The sequence below is a fragment of the Cottoperca gobio genome, chromosome 10, assembly GCF_900634415.1.
Source record: "Cottoperca gobio chromosome 10, fCotGob3.1, whole genome shotgun sequence".
NCBI lineage: Eukaryota > Metazoa > Chordata > Actinopteri > Perciformes > Bovichtidae > Cottoperca > Cottoperca gobio.
In genome coordinates, this window is record NC_041364.1 from 11,512,457 (window position 1) to 11,536,490 (window position 24,034).

General features: G+C 40.5%; 1 protein-coding gene across 1 annotated transcript; it reads right to left on the bottom strand.

Annotated features, from left to right (window-relative positions):
- Window positions 1-307: 307 nt before the first annotated feature.
- Window positions 308-15,923, bottom strand: LOC115014892 (neuronal acetylcholine receptor subunit alpha-3-like). Its single transcript, XM_029442014.1, has 7 exons — window positions 15,728-15,923; window positions 4,777-4,916; window positions 4,641-4,685; window positions 4,449-4,558; window positions 4,113-4,320; window positions 2,693-3,721; window positions 308-1,500 (listed from the first exon to the last, which is right to left on the bottom strand). The coding sequence occupies exons 1-7, from the start codon at window positions 15,783-15,785 to the stop codon at window positions 1,375-1,377; spliced, it is 1,716 nt and encodes a 571-aa protein (XP_029297874.1). The 5' UTR covers window positions 15,786-15,923; the 3' UTR covers window positions 308-1,374.
- Between the last annotated feature and the right edge of the window lie 8,111 nt (window positions 15,924-24,034).

The window sequence follows — 24,034 nt, forward strand, 5'->3', positions numbered from 1 at the left end:
TCTTTGCATAATAGGTTAGCTGTAATTGAAATGTAATATAAAACATTTACTTGACATGAAAAAATGTTCCTCCAGGTTTCTTCCTCTTAGACTTTATCATTAAAAAGATGTGTTCTATACACGTTATACATTTTTCATATCCACGTCTATCCATTTGCTTTCGGCACCCTCTGACTCTGACATGGCTCAGCAAGACGCAGGGTACTAGAGCTGCTGTTGACTACAGTCTAGTAGGAAAGTGGAACATCAGAGCAAACCCTCAGGGATCCAGGGACAAGTTCACAACCGCCACACAGTTTGAGTCCAGGACCTTCTTTATTATTAAATAACATGAGACAGTTTGGCTTTTTATATATTTTTTACAAGTTTAATCTACATTGTGCAGTTCAAAGTGTTTCTATACATTGTAAGTTTGCAGTGAAGTAGTGCACTCATGTGCAATGCATAAATAATACTTAGTGTGGAAATCCCATTGTGTACAGCCATAGTCAGCATCCTTCTCAGAAGCCATGCATAACTCTTTTGTATTTTACAAACGTATGTACAGGAAAACACAGAAGACTCACAACAGAAGAAAAGGCAAATGGCAGCCATCAAATGACCTTCGCATCACAACATCATACATATTATTACCTAATGTCAGTACTTGTCTTTAACTTAGAAATCATAGATGGACATACTGAACCGCACTTCTCAAAAGTGTGTTGTTTTTATTGCACTGGCTTACAATGACAAAGTCCTACTTTTCAAAACTCACAAAGGTATTCAGATTCTTCTTTCTAAGCAATGTGTATGTTAAGAAGTTCTTCTATAGCGATCATTATAATAATTATTACTTTACTTTTTACCTGACATTGTTAAACATACTGTACAATAACAATGACTGAGTGGACATGTTCAGTAAAATACACAGAGTGGAAATGCAAAGAAGATTGAACACAATGTGAGAGAGAAGACCGCTGTGAGCAGATAAGCTGTATATTATGGCACAGGAGAGGAGAAAAACAGAGAGAGGGAAAGTGGAAAGGAGAGCAGATGTGATAATCATGTCAGAAAAAAAACTGTGATGGGGAGGAGGAGACTGGATAACAGCATTGTGTGCACATTGAGAGGGCAAGGCAAAGATGAGATGGGGAAATCAGGAGAAGTCATGTGAGGAAACAGACAGCTGAGAGCTAGAAGTGACGGCTGATGATGGAGTCCCAGAGAAGAACATGGAGAGACAAAACGCCAGAGAAGGAGAAAGAAGACAGTTCAGTGTTTGATTTGATAGAGCTGCAGGAGGGATAATTCCCAAAGTAATTCAAGTGGGGCACAGAGACAGACAGAACTAGACAAAGAGAGAGGGAAAGAGATGGGACAAAGACGAGTTCCTCATTTTAAGAAGCTGATGAGAGGCTGGAGGAAGAGTCCCACTGTTCCTAGCACACACACTGTCACAAAAACCCACAGGAAGATCCTGTCGATGACCATGGCGACGTACTTCCAGTCGTCCTCCACCTGAGGAAAGGAAGGAAATTTAGGTGTGTGTGTAAGTAGAAAAAATACAAAATATCTATGGCACACAAATTCATATGCAATAGCACTCTGCTTTCATGCACGCGACCTTTGCCTAATGGTAATTGTGAAATGTGTGTTCTTTTTCTTATGTTACTGTGAGTATTTGTTAAGTAACTGTAATTGACAGACCATCTAGTTCTATTGTTTATTTATGTTTTGTGTAAGGGGCGGGCAAAATAAGATTGTCTCTTCTCCCTGCTCCTTTACGCTCATGATATGTGCAGATAGAGTTATGTCACTTTCAACACTACAGGCATCACTGGGTATAAAGCGTGTGTGTGTGTGTGTGTGTGTGTGTGTGTGTGTGTGTGTGTGTGCTAGCATGTGTTTGTGTGTGGTATAGCGTATACTTTGATTAGTCAGGTGTGGACAATAGGATCATGGCTGCCCTGACCATAATGCCATTGTGTCCTATAGAGGAGGCTATTCTGCATGCAAAAAAGGTAAGATCCCAGCTTTGCTAAGAAAAGATGGAGCTGAAGCAACAAACATATCAGGGCCATCCAGAGTGTGCAGGAGGCATACACAAAGCCCTCCATCTGCAACAAACAAGCAGCTTTACACTCCATTTATAGAACAGTGGAAATCGTTTTCTACACTTTTTATTTTCGCTAGGTAGACATTCACCCGCTGCAGAGATAACACGCACAGCTTTGTTGTCGTATGTTAATGTTTAACTGGGCAACTGGGCGAATGCAGGAATGCATTCTTTCTCTCACTCCTTTTCTGGCACTTCACGACGCCTTCCACCACATAGTCACACACACACTCAAACACCACCGATCTACTGATTAATAATTTCACACAGTTAGTCAGTATATTTTACTACTTTTGTAAATAAATGTGTGTATTTCTTTCTTTTTTTGCTCTAAGTGCCGACTTATGAAACCTACATCGAAGGAACATGAAATAAGAACACGTCTCCATAAGTTTAGTAGATCAAGGTTTTGTTTATGTGAATGTTTGCAGTTGCAATTTAGGACTGCTGAGAGATACCTACACTCAAAAGAAAGGAGACAATCCAATTGTTACACTTCTGAAGATAAATGGGCGACCATAAGTACATTTCTGTATCTCTAGGGATATATCTTCTAATCATTTCAACACAGGCAAATGAAGCTTGCGTTTGTACCTCTTTGGCTTTGTTGCGAGTCCTCATGTTCTCTGCGATGTACTTCACGCTCTCTATGGCCTGCTTGATCTCTGGTGACACTACGGAGAAGGCAACAACAGCGCTGACAGGCGAAGTGACATTCAGTGGCCTCGGCACCTTGGGCAACTCTGACTCCTGGGGCCCCTGGGTCGGTGGTGCCTGTGGGGGAGGAGGGGGAGGAGGAGGAGGGGGAGGGGGAGGTGGCGGCACTGTTGGGGGAGGGACAGGAGTCGGTACCTCCTTGCCTCTGTAGGGGCACCTTCTGTTCATATCCCGGTTCAGGTCACGGTTAATCTCGCCGTACTCCACACAGTTCATGGAACCACTTGCTGAGGCGGCCGCTCCTCCTCCTCCCGCCCCACCATCCAGCGATGGACACGCTACACCCCCAGTGATACCCCCAATACTTACACTTCCTGAGCCACTTCCTATGCTGTTCTTTCTCTTCTTGTTTCCCCTGCTGCTCCTTCCTCCTCCTCCTGTAATACTGCCAGGGGAGGAGCAGCCCTGGTCTATAGGCCGCCTCATTAGCATTACTCTGGGCAGCACCCCGAGGAACACGGACCTCACCCACTCCGGCATTGTGTGAGTCATGGGAGTGCGGTAGTGGACATTCAGCACAAAGACAGTAATGACGATGCTTAGCGTGACAAAGATCATGGTGAAGAGGAGGTACTCGCCGATCAGAGGGATGACGAGTGACGTCGAAGGGATGGTCTCAGTGATGACCAGCAGGAACACAGTGAGGGAGAGGAGCACAGAGATACACAGGGTGACCTTCTCTCCGCAGTCAGACGGGAGGTAGAAGACCAGCACTGTGAGGAAGGAGATGAGGAGGCAGGGGATGATCAGGTTGATGGTGTAGAAGAGAGGCAGACGGCGGATGTAGAAGGAGTAAGTGATGTCCGGGTAGATCTCCTCGCAGCAGTTGTACTTGATGTCATGCTTGTATCCCGGTGCGTCGATGATCTCCCACTCTCCACTTTCCCAGAAGTCTTTCAGGTTCACCTGATGAAATGCAAATGTGAAGTGGATTGGAGTTATTTTGAAGGAAAATATATTCTAAGACAGTTTCTGTGTGTGAAAATGAATATCAATCAGTTCAAAGAGAGAAAAGAAGTGGATAGTTCAAATATTCAAAAGGTGGCACTTGTTAATTGCGACGCCTCACTAAAAGTTTTCTGGCGTAAAAGTGAAGGGACTTAACAGAAGTTGTTCCCATTTTGTGTGAATAGATGATGTGAGCACATAAAAAGGTATTTGTCAATCAGTACTGAAACCTTCCTGATAATATCTCTATAAATTCTCACAAAAATAAAAATATATTGTGTTATAAACATGCCATATCGAACAACATTGGCCAGGATCCCTCCCTTGTGACCCAGAGACTCCCGCTGACCTTTGAGCCAATGAGCACCAGGTCGATCTTGGCCTTGTCGTATGTCCAGGAACCAAACTTCATGGAGCAGTTCTGGTAGTCAAAGGGGAAGTAGGTGATATCCATGGGGCAGGAGGATTTGAAAATAGCTGGAGGAACCCAGGTAATGGTGCCATCAAACTTCAGCAGAGCCTTGGTCTTGTCTTCCACTAAAAAGTCACCTACAGCACTGTGAGAAATGTAAATGTACAATTTTACACAAAAGGTCAGAAGATAGAGCATGAAATAATGTAATTTGCATGTACGAAAAAGAGTAGAAATTAAGAAAGAAAGTAGCATTTATTCACTAAAACTTACTTGTTGTACAAAACAATATCCGGCCTCCAAATTTTATTAGATGGAACTCGGATGAACTCAATCCCATCGTACTCAATAGGGGCCCATTTCAGTTTGTAGTCGTTCCAGACCTAAAAGATCAACAAAACTTAGCATGAGTAAAAATAGTGTTGCATCAGTAATGACATCACATAACGGATAAACGTCACTCACATGTCTCAGCCACAGATTGGTTTCCATAATCTGATTCACTTCATCCTGTAAAGAAAAAATGGAGAAATTAGTCGCCAAGAGAAAAGCACGTTTTTATAAACCAAGAGACAACGAGTTGTTATTTCTCTACTCGTACCACTTTGACCAGCTGAGACATGGAGACCTCAAACTCCACTGTGACTGGATCAGATACATTCTCCACTGGTCGGATGAACTGGTTGTACCTCCTGAACAACCTCCGGAACAATCTGTCCTCCCCTTTAGATGAAAAACAGCCTAATGAGAAAAAGAAGAAGAAAAATCATTTTAACCTTTAAATACATGGGTTTGTTTTCAAAGATTCCATGGTAACTGAGTGAAGATGGTCAAGGTCAGTGAAATCAATTATACATAAAGAATATTTACAGTTCAATTATCTACAAGCTAAACAGTAATATGCCCTTGTGTGCCATTCTAGATGTTTTGTCAATGGATTTAAAGATATGTCTTTACAATGGCGGCCTACGGGGACCATAGCAGACTTTTATGTCATTGTAGTATCGTTAGTTAGTTAAATCAGACTTTATATCAATATTTTTCTATGTTTGTAGTTCTCACTAAACGTTAAAAGTTGAAAATTGTCATCTTACATTTACTGTATTCAAATATGGGTGTCATGGAGTGTAAGTAAACTTGATTTGACCTCCTGCCACTAAAATATATTTAACATTAGTGTCTGCTAAAGAATATATTCCACAGATTCAGAGATGGACGTTACTTTCTCATTTCCCCAGCAAGTCTTTAGAAATGTTTCGCTCTTCAAAAGAAATTGAGAGATAGAGAATGAGACAATGAAGCACAGATTCTTATTGAATCCACATTGACTCCAGAACAGCTTCATCTATTGCTCACTATCACTTTCACTTTGTAGCTAACCTAAGCAACACACACAGTGGCAATCATGGGGAAATAAGCCTATATGCATATTTAGATTCCACTGAGGATAGTGAATATGTATGGCTTTAGATGAAATTAGCCTTTAACTGTTCAATCAATACCTCTTTGTTCTGGATGGAGTGAGGGCTTTCCTAGTTTGAAGTGTGTTTCGAGAGGTGTTTCTACTGCCTGTTTACTGAGGGAAGGCAAAGCCTGCAAGGAAATGTCCAAATACAAGATGCTTTGAGCTAAAAAAAGAAGAAGGGTGTGCCGTTAGCTAGAGTGTGTCTGAAGAAGAGTGTGTGTGTGTGTGAAGGGATTTTTAAGCCTGGACTGAAGGTCATATTGTGGAAAAGTGCCTCTAGTAAGACTGGTGCCTGGGATGGAACATAGACACACCGCCTGCCCATGCAGAAAATGTTGCCTCAGTTGGGACAGCACACACTCTCACCACCAGCACAAGCTCAGAAACACAAACCCCTCTATACAGTACATTATCATAGAATAACATTGCAAAGAACATAATCCCTCTTCCTTTAACTTCCCCTGTGTCTTCATCCCATCTTTCCTGTGGCATTTTCATGTTTTAGCTTTAATTCGCTGAACAGCCTTCTTCCTCTGTTACCCTTTTCTTCTGTGTAGCTTGACATTTCAATGTCCGCACTTGAAACATCAGTGTATGCCCTTGAAATGTCCAACTGACTGATTCATTTTGTTAAAGCGGAGGCCAACCAATTCCATCATAGCTTTAAATCCAAGAAGTGGACCTTATTCAACACAGTCCCGAAACTTGCACTTACCGACCAAAAGGGCAAATAGGTCACAACCCATATACACACAAATAGCCACATTCACTGAACAGGTTTGTTTCCTTGGCAACAACTAAATAAAACATAGTCTTTTAATGGGACACTTTCTTTCTGCACAAGTCAGTTAACTCTCTATATACCAAGACCTTGGTTCACAACCTACTGTGAATTTACTCGTCATCATCTTCAAAGATATCACATCTTAATGTCTGTATGTCTTAATACTGAACCTTGTACAAGGAGGAACATTAATACTTTGTAGGTTACGTACATTAAGATTACATAGATGTGCACCCACAAGTTTTTCACAGAAAAAGCTAGCTATCTAGGCCACATTGGTGACAGATCAAAAATGAACACTACTAAACTAGTTAAAGTAAGATAGCTTGGCTGGACTTTAGTATTTCTACTATATTAAACACATTCACATACCTTAAATAAAAATGGACTTTCAGTAGGATGGTACTTTCATAAAACAGCTATTTTTGAAGAAGCTTTATGCTGAAACAAATATTTCATAATAAGTGTCCATACAGTAAAGTCATAAAGCTGTTCGTCCATTTATTTCCATTGGGAGTAAACACAGATGAATATCTTTCAGGCGTCTCAGATTAGAGTTTGTCTGGTTTCTCATTTTGGGAGACTTGTTCATTTGCTCTTGTTTACAAAATCAGACTTTGCCAGGGCCGGGGAAATAAAAATGTGATTAAATGTTGTCCCTTGTTACTTTATTTGGGGGGCAATCTGAATCCGAAGCATGTCAGACAATGTGCCAGAGACACACTTCTTAAGCTTTTTACATTTTACACGTTTCAATAACTATTTTAATTTAACCTCACATGGGACTGACACAGCTCAGGGGCAGACTCAGTTCAAAGAGCTAAAAATTAAAAAACGCTCTCAACAGTTACATAATCACAACATCTGGTGCACATAAAACAATGACCATACACAAACAGACAATACGTAGACCAACATAACTTATACATACATAAAAATAACAGAATGCTGCAGAAAAAGGGATGCAATGACCTAATGTATCTCCATATATTACACATGCAATAAAATTTAAATCTGTATCACTCCCTCCCCTTAATCCCTAAATATAAAAATTTCAGTTCCAGCACACACAGTGGGGCGAAGAACAGCGGAGGCATAAGCTATTTATCAAGTCCACTGAGGTAAAGCTTTTCCCCTATCATGTTTATTTCCCCAAACATTTTCCACTGCATATCTTTCCTCAAACTCACCACCATGATACGAATCACCTGATGAAGTCAATGTAGCCAGAACAATTTGGGGATTTTATCTTACTTTAGTGAAGTTGTTAGTCTCATTTTGTCAGGCAGAATTGTCTTAAGAAGTTAACTAACTAAAAGCGAATGACCCGTTAGATCTAGCTCTCTTTGGGTAAGAATTTGTGTTATACTATAGTGGCTTCAAAACTCTCAAGAAGTTTTCTGAGTTCACTGGCATAGAAGAGTTGAGTCTTTAAGCTTAATGAAAAGGCCTCTCTCTTGAGACGCTTGGGTAATTTCAGCTCTTGGTACCTGCCTTGAAAACTGCCCGCTGCTCCCTGTCTCGCTGCACTCACATAAGTTGGTTAAGCCTCTAATTGGGTGAGGGGAAACCAGGGCAATTATAATCAGTCAATTAATTGGACCTTTTGTTCACTGTGACCACTGTGTCACTCCTCTAATTCCATTTTTTGTTCTGCCTCTGAAGAGACTTAATTTAAAGGAAGTTAATTATAACCTTTGCCCTTTCACCTCACATGATTCAGCACACACACTGCTCGTTGCACTCTCTGGCATTTAATGTAAGGATTTCATTTATTTGGCACTGAGAGCATTTAGGAGTTAGGAGTTAAAGTTAAAAGTTAAGTCATTTCAACTGATTCAGCTGTGGAATTATATTTACAACATAATAATTCATAAAGTTTTGATCAATTATAACAGGGGCTAACATGTCGAGCAATGTTAACATTAAAGCAAGACTTGGAGTCTCTTTACGGCTGCACTCAGGCTAAATGCTAGCGTCATCATGCTACCAAGCTGCAACGACAATGCTAACTTACTGAGGTTTAGCAGATACAATCTTTACCATGTCCAACATGTCTCATATTTGCTAACTAGCAGTAAACACAAAGTACAGATGAGATTGATATGAATGCCATTAGTTTTGCAGGTATATGGTGATAAACCAAAGTATTCGACAAAGTGAAATTTTGATTTGCTACTGATAAAAAGTAGCTAAATGAAAAGTAAAGGAATCACTAAAGTTATTTCTATTCATCCTGAGAGGTGACATACATGTCTGCACCAAATCTCATGGCAATACTTGAAACATCTCACTTGAAACCCCAAAACCCTTACGATGGGGCTACAGAAAAAGGATCACCAAAGTCATTAGGATACTTCACCTGGGGATCATTAATGTATGTACAACATTTCATATTAATCCACAGTTGTTGAAATATTTCAAGCCAAAGTGTTGAACCAACCAACGTTGCTATCCCTGCTGTACAGCCACGCTGCTAGCTACCAAATGTGTCTTTTTTTTGATCACTTTACAGGACTCAAGATTTAAAGTTGTTAAACATTGTAGACAGAACAGTCTTTGCTTCTGATTATATAAATCACATGAAATCATCTTGACAGTCATGTCTCATTTTAACAGGCGTGCACGCTTTCCTTGCCCTGCCTATGTGATGTGGCAACAAAATAATGAAGCTTTGTTCTGACGCGAATGAAGCCAAATCAAGCAGTCATGCATTTCCTCCTTAAATAACCACATTGATTTAGATGTAAAAAGCCAAACAGTGAGTCTGTCCCCGTCTCTCGTGGCTACAGGAGCCTAAAGCTGCAGAAATCTGTGGCCTGTGGGAGGCTCTTTGATCAGGCATGTGCTTAACAGGATGAGGCTGGGAGCGAGTGGTGGACACTAATTACCCTCCAATCATACACTGCTGACAGTGTGTGTGAGCGCATGGAAAATAGATATGAAGAGAGAGAGAGAGAGAAACAGCTGAGAGAGGAGATAGGAGGAGAAACGCGACAGCAAGAATAAGCAGAGAACAGCTAGATAGCGTGTCTTCGCTCTCCAGGGTTTCTGATGGCCTGACTGTGACATGCTGAGTGACGCACAAGAGGACACACAGTGATTACTGCATGTGCTGTGCATCCCATTAAGCATATGGTTTATGTTTTAACCTATGTCTGTGTTCATGTATGAGGGCTCGCCTATATACAATACAGAACAGTGTGTGCCCCTGTGTGGATGCACATGTTCTTGTGTATATACAGTATGTCCACTCACCTTTAATCACTTTGAACAGCATATATTCACTGATGCATGAAATTCAATGGCTCTTCACCATTCATGATTGGATGAATATGTGGGAGTATCTGTTTGTATTTTAAGATATTGTAAGTAAATTCTACTTTTAATTATTATTATTTTTAAACCCTAACCCTAATAATGGGGAAACAGCATATTTAAGTTCCCATAATATGTTGACCATAAACACTAAACAACATCAGCCCAATAATGACTGTGATTGACAGACGTGGGGTGTCAAGTACAGAAAAGCAAAGGGACGTTCATCCATTATAAAAAGAGATTAACATGCTATAGCATTGACACAGAGTGAACACAGTCATCAACACAAGCCTCTTTGAAATGTCCCTAAAAATAGAAATGTGAAAGAAGAAAAATTCAGATGTTGTGTCTGTCATTTGAACTCTTCCAGTGAATGTATCCACAGCAGCGATGAATGAGGGGAGCAGACAGACAGTCAGGCAGCCAACAGGCAAACAGGTAGATGAGAGGGAAAGAGAAGAAGAGCTTCTTAAGGAGATAATATTCTACATAAAATGTGAATAACAGATTCAACAATGTGTTTCCATGTGACAGATAATCAGCATTAACTTCTGGGATTACTATATATTGAAGAATAAAAGTAGCTACAGATTCAAATTTTCTAGAGGTTCCTATTGCAGCTGGAGCTGAACAATGAAAGAGACACTTTAGAAACCCAGTTTGGGAGCTTTGTCTGTCTGGAGTGGAAACAGTCGCAGCTCCAGATAATTGAGAACTTCTGCTGCCTATTGATCCTGCATGCCAGCAGCATTTACTGAATCAGTATTAAGTAAAGATTTGTGGAAACCTCTGTGCTTCTATGGCCAGTCCACAGCAAATCTTGTATCTCTCCCCCTCACTTCAAACCATTCGGAAACAATATCTTTCCTACAGTGTAGGTGTTACACTGACCCTCCATGTAATATTTCTTTTTACATGGTTTCTTTTAGGAAGTGTTTCCTTGTGCGATGCGAGGGTCTAAGGACAGAGGGTGTCGTATCCTGTACAGTCTGTAAAGCACACTGAGACAAATGTGTAATTTGTGATATTGGGCTATACAAATAAATTTGATTTGATTTGATTTGATTTGATTAATAGGTAACTCAGGTGTCATGAGACAAACTACACGTAAGATTTAGCAAAATGACAATATTCTCCAGGAAATTCTTAAAGAAAGGATGCTGGGCAGTGCTATGTTTCATGACCCAGGCATAGGTAAGTGAATGGAACCAGGCACTCAGTCGACGATATGATGGGGGATGCCACCCCCCTTGTTAGGGGGATGCCCCTTGTTAACCTGCCATCTCCTCTCTCCATCCCCTAGCATACCACTCCTAATATAGATTTAGATAATATGTTTTTTTAAGATGTTTTTTAAAACTAAAATGTGTTATACAAGTAGTGAACTCCTTTATGGAATAAATAATATATAATGGATTTTCTTTTATAAATAATATGGACTATACTAAGTGCGAAGGTTCTGTAATGTTAGTGAATGTGCAGTTGAAATAGAATTACAGCTGTGTAGCCGTCAGTGTCTGTACAGTTCATTTGTTGATGAATAACTGCTTCAACTTCTCAAGACCCGAGCTAAGTGTCCCGTGTCTTAGCACCTGCGGATTAAAGTGACGGGGTTTAGCCATGAAGTTAGCGACAATTTCGGCTCAGGCTCACTCTAGGTAACCCTGCTAAGGTACTGCCAAACATCCCGATAAGGAAGCTATGACATATTTTGAAGGCCTAATTGGTTTAACTTAGGGTAACTAGAAACAGCAATACATAATGCTATGACCTGTGAGAGCCTGCATTGTGTGGTGTCAGTTTTACGGACACAAAGTGCTTAGGACACATAAGCAAACACATGGATTACAAACAACAAATCAAAGTGAAAACTGAGGTCAGTCAATAGAAAATGTAAATAGATAAAGAGGAGAAGAATCCCTGTCCTCCATCCATTTGTTGTCTTGCTCAACCTCTTCTCTAGCTGCTTACTTATCACTCTCTCTCCCTCCATCCTAAAGCGTGACTCAGTGCATCACAAGCACCGAAGACCAGGATGTCTCAGAGGAATCAGGCAGCAGGGCTGTCTGGAGGAGGATGTCTGTGTATGTGTGTGGAAGAGAGTGTGTGTGGTGTTGGTTGGAGGGGAGTCTGATAGTTTAAGCCAATCCATAGGGGGGATGGAATAAGTCCTCTGCCTGGGGTGGTTACACCATGAGTGCAGGAGGGGGGTTCAGTTGCAATAATCACACGACAATCGCGTTAAGAGGATCCTTAAGCCACACACACAGTAACACACACATACACACTGATTGCTTATTTCAGACTTTAATGCAAATATATTGCTTCTGGGAGAGAAACCAGAGAGCTTTTCTGTAGTTCCTAAGCTCATAGGAGCATTTAAGTTTGGCAGAGGAGAAAATATGTTTGATGATACCATGATGCAAGCAGACAACTCCATACAAGCAGACTTAGATAGAAGCCACAGGGGTTTAATATAAACCATTTCAAATGCTGGTGAAAAAAAGAGCGTTTGATTGTTGGCCACACTACAACCATCATTGTGAAGACTCAGTTGTGAGGACGACTTCTTCTTCATTGGAGTATAATTTGAATTATTAGCACTGCACTGCACTTGCTACTCTCTTGGGCAGAACTTGTTTAAAAAGGCAGATCCTCTTTACACTGTCAACATGCATCTGCAGCCTATTAAACAGCACTGTAAAGTGAGATAAAGGGTCAGGCCTAAAACATAATGCGGATCAGATCAGTATAATGCAGGCATGGCTGGACAATTCTCTTTCTTTCTGCTAGAGATGATGCAGGCTGCGGGGGAATGCACCATGCACTTTCACACATTTCAATCCCTCAATCTGAAACATTACCAAAACTATCTTGTCCTGAAATGTTCTGATGTGCACTATAATCTATCACACCAGCTGTAACTTTATTTTGAATGTCATATGTAAATGCTGTACAGATCTCTCACTCTTTACCTCCAAGCTACTCCAGATTCGACTAGAATACCCCAATCCCATGCTCCGCAGGATCAGCTTTTCCTCTGGTATGGGGACAAATCACCTGATCCTTGATGGCATGAGACAAAACCTACTGTAGCCCGCTAATCGCACCCCCGCTGGGAGTGTGTGTATGTGTGTGTGTGTGTGTGTGTGTGTGTGTGTGTGTATGTGTGTGTGTGTGTGTGTGTGTGTGTGTGTGTGTGTGTGTGTGTGTGTGTGTGTGTGTGTGTGTGTGTCAATGTGTGTTTTTCAGGCACTTATCTGCATACACAGCCCCTAGACAGAATCATAAAAAAAGCCCACACAGCCAATAAGGGATTGAGGGAAGGATGGAAGAGTGGGTGATAGGAAGGTTAGGTCAAAATCCTTCCATTTTTCTGGGTTTTTCCCCCTCAAATAACCAAGTTAACCACCTCTAACAAGCAAGGACACAGTACATTCCCTCTCACTTGAGCTAAATCTGTTCTATTGTGGAGAGTATTGACACTGCCATGCCTTCCCGCCACCGCTTCTGTTCCTTTTGAAATTCGCCCAGTTCAAGGGCGAAGCAACAAAGCAGTCGGCTGTAGCAAATCTCTCGAACTGAAGTGAATGGCAGAGGAAGTGACATCCCTTCCCCTCGACTCTGAGTCTGCATCAGGTTACAGGATGTGTGAAGCCAGTTTTTTTTCACATGTCGACTGGAGCGTGAAAACACGGAGGCACTTAGTGCTGCTTCCACGGGTGGACTCCGGGTACCACATCTGGGACAAACTCACTGCTGCACTCTGGGCTTTAAAGTTTAAAAACTATTTATTATAACATGGCAGGGATTCAACCTATAGCCAGAATAATTACCTCCCACATTTTGCTCAAAGCACATTGTTTCTGGGTTGTACAGGACAAACCAACGAAGACTTTTAGGATGAGCATTAAAAAGACAAAAAACAGTCACAACACAGTTGGTCAAAATTGAGTTAAAACCCGAATCTGACCTTTGACATCTGTCTTAGTATATAACAAATGATAATGCCATTGGAATAAGTCATAAAACAAAAAGCTTAAGTGAAAGCTAGCTGGTTAAATAGCTGAAGCTGGCCTTAGCTAAAAGCTAAAACCGAACAGCTACTTAAATAAAGCAGTAATGGGGAACAAAACCCCAGTTCTGCTAATGGTAACAAGCTTAACAAAGAGTGAGCATAGCGTATTTGCTATATCAACTTTTGACTCTATAGTGGAATTTATATAAAATGCTGACATTAAGCTACCTTTAACCGTTAAGCTACTGTTTACCGTTAAACTGTCATTTGATTTATTTAATTAAGTTTGATATAAATATTAAAAGTAGAAAGACAGGTGGACACCTCGCAAAACAAAGATACATTTCATTCCTATGAGCGATGGATCGTAGACAATTAATTTAAGTTTATTTTCTTCGTTTAAATGGTCAAGAAAAGCTGTATTGTTAGTAGATACTATTTCCCCCTAGCATTCTGTGAAGATTAACAAAAGGCAGACAAACAAATAAGCCTACAGGCATAACAAATGAAGGCATCACAACTTTTTAATCTGTCACAAAGTTTGCCAGACAGCCTGAAAATGTTTCTTCGGTGCGTCTATAGTTACTGCTCTCTGCCTTTGTGGGACAGTATAGAAACTCAAATTTCCGCAACAGAAATCCACAGAAAAAGATTGACTGACAGGTGTTAGGACGCAAAAACATCAGTAAGCACTTCAAACAAAGATGATGCCAAAAAAAGTATTACCACTTTAAAGCAAGTTATTTTATCCTCCACATAGATAGAGAACCATTATGTTCCCATCGGTGCGACGCTCTCCCAAGAAACCTGCATCTGTGTACTTAAAATGAGATGAAATTCAGGATTAAAATAACCATTCAGTTACATGTGAATGCAGCATTAGAGCATTTATCTATGCTTTGTTCTGCTCTGGATACCCTGGGAGCCACTCAAGGACCCCACTTCAAAATCTACTTGTTTCAAGCACACAGGAGACTGGCAGCCTTACATGAACCAGATATTTAAGAAAGTAGAAAATATGTGAAGAGGGGGTTTTGGAAAGAAGAGAAAGGAAATAGATGTATTTCAATACACAATACAGACAACCTGACAGTGATCTGGCTGTGATTTAATGTCACTATAGACTTTAAATCAAAAACACAAGCGCAATGAGAATCTTGCACTTCAGTTAATGCTTCATCAGGATCAATCAAGACAATGAACCCATACAGCTCCATGGCATGCATGATGCACCTAACCCTGCCCCCTGACCTCTATGGGGGATGCTTCCTCCAGCCCTCCACATGTGGAGGGTCCAGGGATGAAATCAACATTGACAGTCATTGAGCTGTTGCAACTGGAGGACGTATGTCATCCATGTGTTGGCTCGTTTTGTGCATGGATGGCTACTTCTGAGTAGCTCAGGGGGATGAGACATGACATGATCACAGATCATCATCTACAAGGGAAACTCAACCCTGAGTCCCTCCCTGCAACACAACAGTGACTCTACACGTTTCTAGAGAATATAGGACATTATTATTCACAGGCACGTGGGGAGCATATGTTTTTGCAGGAGCAGCCAGCAGGACCACACATTAGATCAGCTCTTGATTTGCTCATGGGCGTTCAAAAACTGAATAATTTATGTGTGTTGAACAGTTTTGTTTTAACTGCCGGTTGCAGCAATAAGCCATGTTTGCATCTGTCATCACCACGCTGAATGTGATTCCGCTTGGTTACTTATTTTAGTGGCTGGGTTAAAATTGCTGTTTGTTCTCACGGATCTTTCATCCAGACGCGCACTGGGAAGGTAACTCGAGGTGGGAGGGTGTCTAAAGATAACTTAAAAGTAATGTATCGAGCAAGGTATAAAAAAACATTCACATTAGTCCCTAATATGGTGATGGTATTCCTAATGTAACGAGTATAATGCTACTTTTTTGCGAGTGTGGCACCGACTCGCGGCGCGCTGTGTCTCTTACCTTGCGCTGCGAGGAACACCAGCAGGAGGACGTTTGTTAGTTTCCCGAGGAAATTCATCGATACATCGGCACTTGACGATGCTTTCTGCGGATAAAAGAAGATGCTGATGATGGAAGTCTGGGTAGTAACCCACTACAGACGTTTCAGAAGCCTTAAGATTCAAGCAACATTTTCCTTTGCGCTCCCGTGCGTGGAGAGGTTGGACTCGCGGTGTGCTCTCCCGACATGAACAACTTCTGTACGTCCCGCCTCCCCCCCTCCCCGCGTCCCACTCATCCACCCACTCACTCAAGCGACAAACCTAGCAACCTGACTCACAGTGACTCACAGGTGATAAGTTTGGAATAACGAAGTGGTTTTCAAATATGTCTCTTGGACCGCCAGGGGTCCCACTTCAAAACATTTTTATTTTAACATGTATTCTCATATGTAGTTTTTACTGTATTTATAATTGTCTTATAAGATTTAAACATTTTCTAAAACATAGAGCATCTACTTTGTCTGTCTAAACACAGTTTGAATAAAGTAGATTTGTGTAAAGAAAGTTAAACTAAAATAACAAAAAAAATATCCTCACATCTACTCAATATAGCTGGAGAGAAAGATAAAGCACACACACACACACACACACACACACACACACACACACACACACACACACACACACACACACATACACAAAACATGATCACATATTTTCCCGCTGAGCTGTAAATGACCTATTTAGTCACTTAATTGATTTTGTACGCATAACAATGCTCAGGCAGCTTAAAGCATTAGCTCTTGGAGTTAGAAGGCTGCAGAGTCTGCCCAATTCAAATAATGGAAAGCTATTATTGCAGAGCAGCACATTGCACTGTCGAGTATTCAAGTCCAGACTGACTACCATATCATCTTTAAAATAAAAACTGCAGTAGTAGGGCGTTAAATAGCATGCATAGAAGTATATTATATGTAGTATAATAAGAATTAATTTTCTTTATTGGAAACATCTTTAATCTGTAGTTTCTGTCTGCGCTACACTTTGAGTTGGGGAGTGATGTCTCATTTAAAATGTTACCCTATCATTTAAAATAACTTACAGATTTGCATCCAAAGTATCTCCGTATTGTTTGTCCAAATTTCTTAAATTATTTTTTGTAAAAAAAAAAATATGTAATCTGTCAAACATGCAGAGTAGTAATGTGTTAGAAGGCAAGAAATGGACGGAGATAGTAAATGTGTCTCTTAATATTTTATGGATCTGTGTTTATGCATGTAGCCTACAGTATGGAACAAATTTACTTGCATGTGTGTATGAATGCGTATACATGTGTTTAGTGTTCTGCAGCATCAGATGTATTCCTACTGCATCTGCATCTAACGTGGAGTTTACACATGAACACACACCTATATCTGTGTGGACGTGCATTGACATACATGTAAACTGGGAAAGATAGAGGGAGACAAAGATAATGTTCTTATTCCATGAGATTACAGCCATTTTGTTTTTATCATGTTTGACATGTGACATAGGCTATGTAATGTTTGTGTTCCTGCTGCACACTTCCACCACATCAAACTAAAATCAGCTCTCCACTAGTAGATGAAATGCGAGAATTGGGACCTGTGTGCTGCAGCACTTCCGCCGATCTTCCAGTGTACAAAGTGCCTTGCATGTAAGCAGATGGCAGGTCAGAAGCCAAGAGGCTGAAGACGAGTGGACGGCCCAGTTCTTAATTTTAAGCTCAATTAGTTTTGTCATTGGGTAAGTGAAGTCAGCGGGGGTTGTTGCTGAGGATCGGAGGCTGGAAACTGCAGTTATCAAATGTTATGGACCAGTAGGATCCCGCAAACAAGCAACAGAGAGAGAAAAGAAAGGAGAGCAAGGTGTAAAGATAGGTTTTATAGGAGAGAATGATGCAGTGGGTGAAAATAAAGGCACATGGACAGCTAACAGAGGGAGAGAGATACACAGCTGAGCATTAAATGTTAAAAAGCTCCAGAATTGATGTTATAGAATGAGGGAGTGTCAGCAGAAAAGAGAAGAGACGAAAAACATGGATGCACTTTAGCTGCCTGATGTACTTCAGTGTGACGGAGCCAGTGCATCTATTTGCAGATTTTTTGGTTCAGCAAGATGCTGAGAAAAGCTGAGGAAGAGTCTCCACCCACAGGCATGGACTGGGGAGAGATTCTTGAATTCTTCGTTTCATTCAGAGTTAATCTTCTTTTTTTTCTGCCACCAATATTAGTATTATAATATTAGTCTATTTTTCTTTCTCTTTCCCTGTTTTTTCCCACCATCTTCTTTTTCACTAAAACCCATAATAACCTACCCGCAAGATAGTGATGGTCATTTAAACAAGCCTTCCTGACATTCAACACCCAAAAAAGAAACATGTGCAGGTATTTCCCCATGGCTTTGAGCTTTAAAGCTAAAAGTTCAACCTTGTGACCTTTGTCGTTAATTGAATATCTTGCCCTGTAATTACCTGTTGGTTTTAAGGGATATAGTTAATACGGTGTACATTTGCCTGAAAAGCAGGTTGATTATTCATGCCTATAAGGACCAACATCTTAATGGTTCAAAGTCCCCTCTGCTCAGCTCATCTGCTTCTTATCTGCAGCTCTTTGTGATTAGTTTCGATTTAATTAGGGAAATAAAACAGGATAATGGCGTCACCTGGATTCACAAACTTCATCAAGGTAAAAGCAAGTGTCCCTAATAGTTTGTACACTTACACTTACCACTGTATGAAAATGTATGTATATAACAATTGCGTTTTAAACAAATGATAATCCTTGTCTAGTCAACCAGGAGAAGCTTTAATGCACCAAGTTGGCTATATGAAACAGCATTGATTACTTGTTAAATAGAACTGCTTATACATACAATGACAAATAAAAGCGTTAATGCTCACATCGAAGGAGTTGTGAGATAATGAAACACTGATAAAAACACTACACTATAGTTAATGAACACTTCCATAATTACGTAATGCTATACATTATATTTTGTTTCTTGTAAATATTGTTCGTGAAAATGTGCATGCTCAAGTTATCGCTTTGCCGTGTGTGTCGTGCATTTACTTAATACTTACTATTTACATCCAGCAGAGACAGAAAGTGAGAAGAAGAAGAAGAAGAAGAAGAAGAAGAAGAAGAAGAAGAAGAAGAAGAAGAAGAAGAAGAAGAAGAAGAAGAAGAAGAAGAAGAAGAAGAAGGGGGAAGACACAGAGCATCTGCAGCGATGCAGGAATTAGTCAGGTTCACAGGAGGAGGCTCTTGCCCTGAAGTGTCACAAGCAGTCGGCTGGTGACTCCTGCTGAGGTGACATCCCAGCTCTGCTTACTCTTCAACGGAGCAAGCGAACAGAGGAAAGCACACTCTTTCCTTTCTTCTCCATACCACCCTTTTTATTTCACCACTCTCTTTCTTGTCTTTTGTCTCCTCTCTACCACCACGCAGCAGACATACTGTTAAATAACAGCAGGCATCTGGTCGGACAGCTCAGACAAAGCAGAAGGACCTTGAGGCCGTGATGGAGACAGCAAAGGAAAAAGAAAAGGGCATGTACGGTTCCAACAGTGTGTGTGTCAGACAGGACTGTCCAGGCTCATCCACATCAACCGTGTACACTGTTTCTCTCTCCTCAGCGGAATTTATTTAGGTATTATTGCTCTATTTTCTTTCTTTCCACCTTCCTGTCTCAATTTATGTCAGTCTCTACAAATCACTAGTTTTCCAGACTTCTCTTTTTCACCTTGTATTTTTGGCGCCATAAGTGGGTTTAATCCTTCCTTTCTTAATCAAATGCATCGTTAATTATTCTCTTCTTCCTCTCGTCCCACCTCGTTACTTGTCCCTGACGCTGACCTGTTGTCTAATGTTGCAGCAAGTCTGATCAGTAACCTGTATTATTGAACAGGTTGTGTCTGTGGCAAATTAATAATCAGCTTCAGCAAATTCTGAAACTGACCACTAAAAATATCCAATCTTGCAAAACAATATCTGCTTGTAGTGACCTCAGCATTATTGTATGGTTATGTTCGGGAACTCACAGCACTTGGTTAACGTTAAGGAAAGATCGTGTACGTTTAACCATAACCTCTTAAAGTTCAAATTAATGCATTTATCTAAAGCATTAAATAATAACTGCTATTCCATTTTTGGTCGTAGAGATATGACTAAAATATACTCTCCTTACCCTTTAACCCCATCTAAACAGCGTAGCCTTCCTCCCATGATCCCCTTCTTCCTTGTGCTCCGTCTCATCCCACCACTCCACTGTCACCACCCTCCAACAAGCCCTTTTCAAAAAGCTCTGAGCGTCCCCTTTCCTCCCACAGCTCGCCCTGTCACGCTACACTCGGTGACCCCGCTCAACCCAGCAGCATCCACCCAGCCTCCCCTCCTCCTTCCTCCTCTCTCTCACTCCAGCAGACCCATTAACACCACTGAGAGTTTATTTCCTATTTTCCACTCATGCAGTGTCCACTATATACAGTGTGCTTGGTCATGCTGCGGCCTGTTGCAGCCAGAAGCAACTAATTAAAGTCCCTTCACTGCTCGATTCACAGTTATCTGATTAAAGCCCTTTGCTGCTAATTAAACTGCCATGTCTCTGCGCCATGTTTTCTTTCTTCACAAACCCTCCCACACTCTCACATACACACACATACAAGTCTAGAGCAGCAACTTCATTCTGCTTTATGTATTTATTATTCTGTCCATCTTGTTCTTTGAATAACCAGCAGCGTAATTTTCACTGCAGCCCAAGGGGATCAAACAGAGCCACGCGGAGCTTACTCATTATCTGGTCCACTCATGTTTGTCCTCAAATTAAATCTAAACGATTGTCTGAGCTTCTTCTCGCTATCACTGATGATCTGCTCGTCATTGCTTCAAGTTATTTTCGAATCCATGTAAATGTGTTAGGAACATTTTGTTAATAGCCATCGCAATCCTCAGTGGTGGCCGAGGGGCAAATGTCCGAGTGGAACATGTCATCCTTTTATTTTTATGACTTTTATCAGAATATTGCAAGATATCTGATATGCCTTGGAAGCACATTGATGTAATTCATTGCGTACAAGATGTAGATGTGTTTTGATGGCCTTAACATTCTACATAGTTTTGTCTAGCTTAAAAATCTGATTAAGATTTTAGACACGAGATGCAGATGCTGTGCACAGGCTATGCTATGTATGTAAGCAAACATAGTTAATAGTGAATATTACAGGCAACTGAGTACTTAATTGTGAAATGTAATTACTGAGTTGATAAATAACCGACCTGTAGAGGAAAGTTAATCAATTAGACTGATCAGGCATCCGTCCAAACGTTCAGATCGAGGGGGGAACTCAAACCACATAAATTCAAGTGGATGGTTTTCAAAGTACAGTAAGTTCAGTGGTTCAACATTATCAGTAGTGGTTACACTTCACAATAACGTATTCAGTTTCATATACAATTCAAATGATTATGGCCTTACTTTGCTTCCATATCATAAACATGTTTACTAAGATGAAGACTTAATGCCACAAACAAGTTAAATGAGGATCGAGACTATAAAGACAACAACTCAGAAATCATACATACTGTATGTGACAAGTAAATGTAAAATAACTAATCACTCCCAGAATATACTTTCTTTAAATGTGTGTAATAATTGCAATGTCATCCCAAATATGTCATAAATATGGACTAATGCTTCTCCTATGTTTAGCTTTAGTGGTAAAGCGGTGACAGGACTGCTCCTCTCTGCAGTGTCTCTTTTGACCACTAGCGTGCAGCAGCAGGCACCCTGGTCTGTCAGCAGGTAGTAGACTTGAGGACATATTTATTGCTCCAGTGGGGACATTAAAGACCGACCCCTGAGCCTAGTTTAAAACCCTGTAAAGTGTTTGGCCACAGCTCTGCGTCTGTCCCCAAAGCTCAGAGGCTCAGGAGGATCGATGGCCCTCAGACTCAACTGCATGGCAGCTGCACATTCTGTAATGCAGTAATGCAGTTCATATCTATTGACCACAGAGCTGAAATGGCAGGCATAAATCCTAAAGGAATGTCCTGTGGAGAATAATGGGGGAGACGGAGGGCAACGGCAGACTACAGGAAACAGATCATACTGCTGACATTCACAGTGCTGCATCGAAGGATCAAGAGTCTGATAACAGCAGCTTGACAGAGACAATGGAAAAGAATAGAAACATGTCAGCGCATACAGAGCTGTAGCTTGCAGTGATGGACAGTATCTAAGTGCATTTACTCAAGTACTGTGCTTAACTTCAAATTTGAGGTACTTGTACTTTACTTGAGTATTTTCATTGTGTGCTACTATGTACTCCTCTACATCTCAAACACAGTGTTTCATACTCTTCCTGTCCTGTCCAGGAATATCACAATTTGGTGATTTTGAATTTCTGATCAACTGAAGGATGAAGTGTTCCTGTATGTGCTGAGAATATTAAGCAAAATAAAGAATTAAAAAACCCTCTCGGATCGACTGGATGATGCATCCTGACGAAGCTGAAAACAGGGCTGTTATTCTGAGCTCATGAAAAGTTGGCACTTAGAGATAAGTGGTTCTCACAGGACAGCAGCACTATAACACATGAGGATCTTTTAGAATTTAATGCATTGCTGTAAATTAAAATACCCAACAGTATATAAAGGATTTTAAATGATCTTAAACATGTACAGCAGTTAAAATGCAACATACACATTAATGCAGCAGTAATATTAATCCATTTATTATAGTAAAACACTCACAGCGACCAGAATGAATACTTTTACTTTGAATACTTTAAGTACATTTTGCTGATAATACTTTCATACTTTTACTTAGTTATGGTTTTGAATGCAGAACCTGTACTTGTAGAGGAGTACTTTAACCTGCTGATAGCCAATGTAAAGTTTTCACTACATGCAATTCAACTTCTCAAACATTCCCTAATCTCCCCGCTCACAGACAACGTTTGTGGTTCTGCTTTCTGAGATCAAAACATAATCAAACTTTAACTTTTGCCGCTGAGAATTTGAAGTCAAAATCCACAAAATGAGTCTTTGAACATAATACTATTAAAAAATCTGGGAGTTTTAGGAAATAAACAATAAAGATATATTTCAATTGCATATGACTGTGTGCCTTCCTCTGATTGCCTTTATGTGTGTATGTTTGCATGTATGCACATTATTTATGTCTATATGCATGTGGGTTTGTCTTGCATAGAAGAATAAATGCTTATTGATCTCTGACTACATCATGAAGCGGTCGTTATTGTCGGCTCCTCTGCCGATCAAACAGACTGCAGAGGTCTCGTGTCTCTTGTTTATGACCGACCTTTATCATCCCTGTCTCCCTTCATCATACCTTTCTCTCTTTTCTTCTCCCACTCTGCTTGTAGCCCTCCTCCTTCACCCATTCAGTTTCATCTCCTCCGTCACGCTTCATGATCAGACCTGGAGACCATAACACCAACTCTCTCTGGCTGAATTTTCTGTTTTTTGCCCTCAATTATTTAACTCTTGAAGAATGGGTCTGCTGGTGCAGTTATCTGAGAGGAAGTGGTACACTGCTAAATAAATAAAAATACACACATACACATTCTCATCATATATAAGTGTCAATCATGTCTACAGTGTGTGGCCAGACAGATATTAATTGTGTGTACTGCTGATATCCAGTCAACAAACTTGGTGCCCAAGTGAAGTTTATCATCATTAAACAACAACACTTATTTTTTTTCCTCCTAATTTTAATTATTTCATGACCATTCTGTAACTCTAAGATGAAAATGCTACTGCTGGAGAATTCACAGCTTCCCACTTTTTACTTCTCTGCACAAGCTTTAAATATAGTTTGGTTGGATCAACGGTAGACTTTTGAGTAAATTCACTTCCTTTTGTTTTAGTATTTACCGGTAACTGATAGTTAATTTATATAAAGTTACAGTTTGGGGTACCTACAGTATGTCCTGCACAAATGCACAACATTTTGTTATCATGTCCTTGCACTGCAAACACGAGCAACTTGGGAATCAAGATAGTGGCTTGAGTCTGAGACACTCCCTGAGATGCCGCCTGGATGTTGGTGAGAGATGATCCAAAACCAGATTATCATAGTTTAAAAATTTTTTGCAGCACAGTGACGATACTTCTGTGACTTAGATTCGGTGGGACACTTGATGATGATAGTACAGTAATAATACACAGTACTTTTGGGGGCACCTTCAGGAATTGCTCTTGAGAAGTGTTTATGTTTATTGTCCCCCAACAGTAAAATCCTCCCTCGGCAACAGCGACTGCTAAAACTGGACATTCTA

Excerpts from the sequence above, each read along its gene's own strand:
- LOC115014892 (XM_029442014.1), bottom strand. The coding sequence starts at position 15,785 with ATGAATTTCCTCGGGAAACTAACAAACGTCCTCCTGCTGGTGTTCCTC. Across the intron at positions 4,917-15,727 it reads GGTGTTCCTCGCAGCGCAAG|GCTGTTTTTCATCTAAAGGG; the intron begins GTAAGAGACACA and ends TTTTCTCATTAG. Across the intron at positions 1,501-2,692 it reads CTCGCAACAAAGCCAAAGAG|GTGGAGGACGACTGGAAGTA; the intron begins GTACAAACGCAA and ends TCCTTTCCTCAG.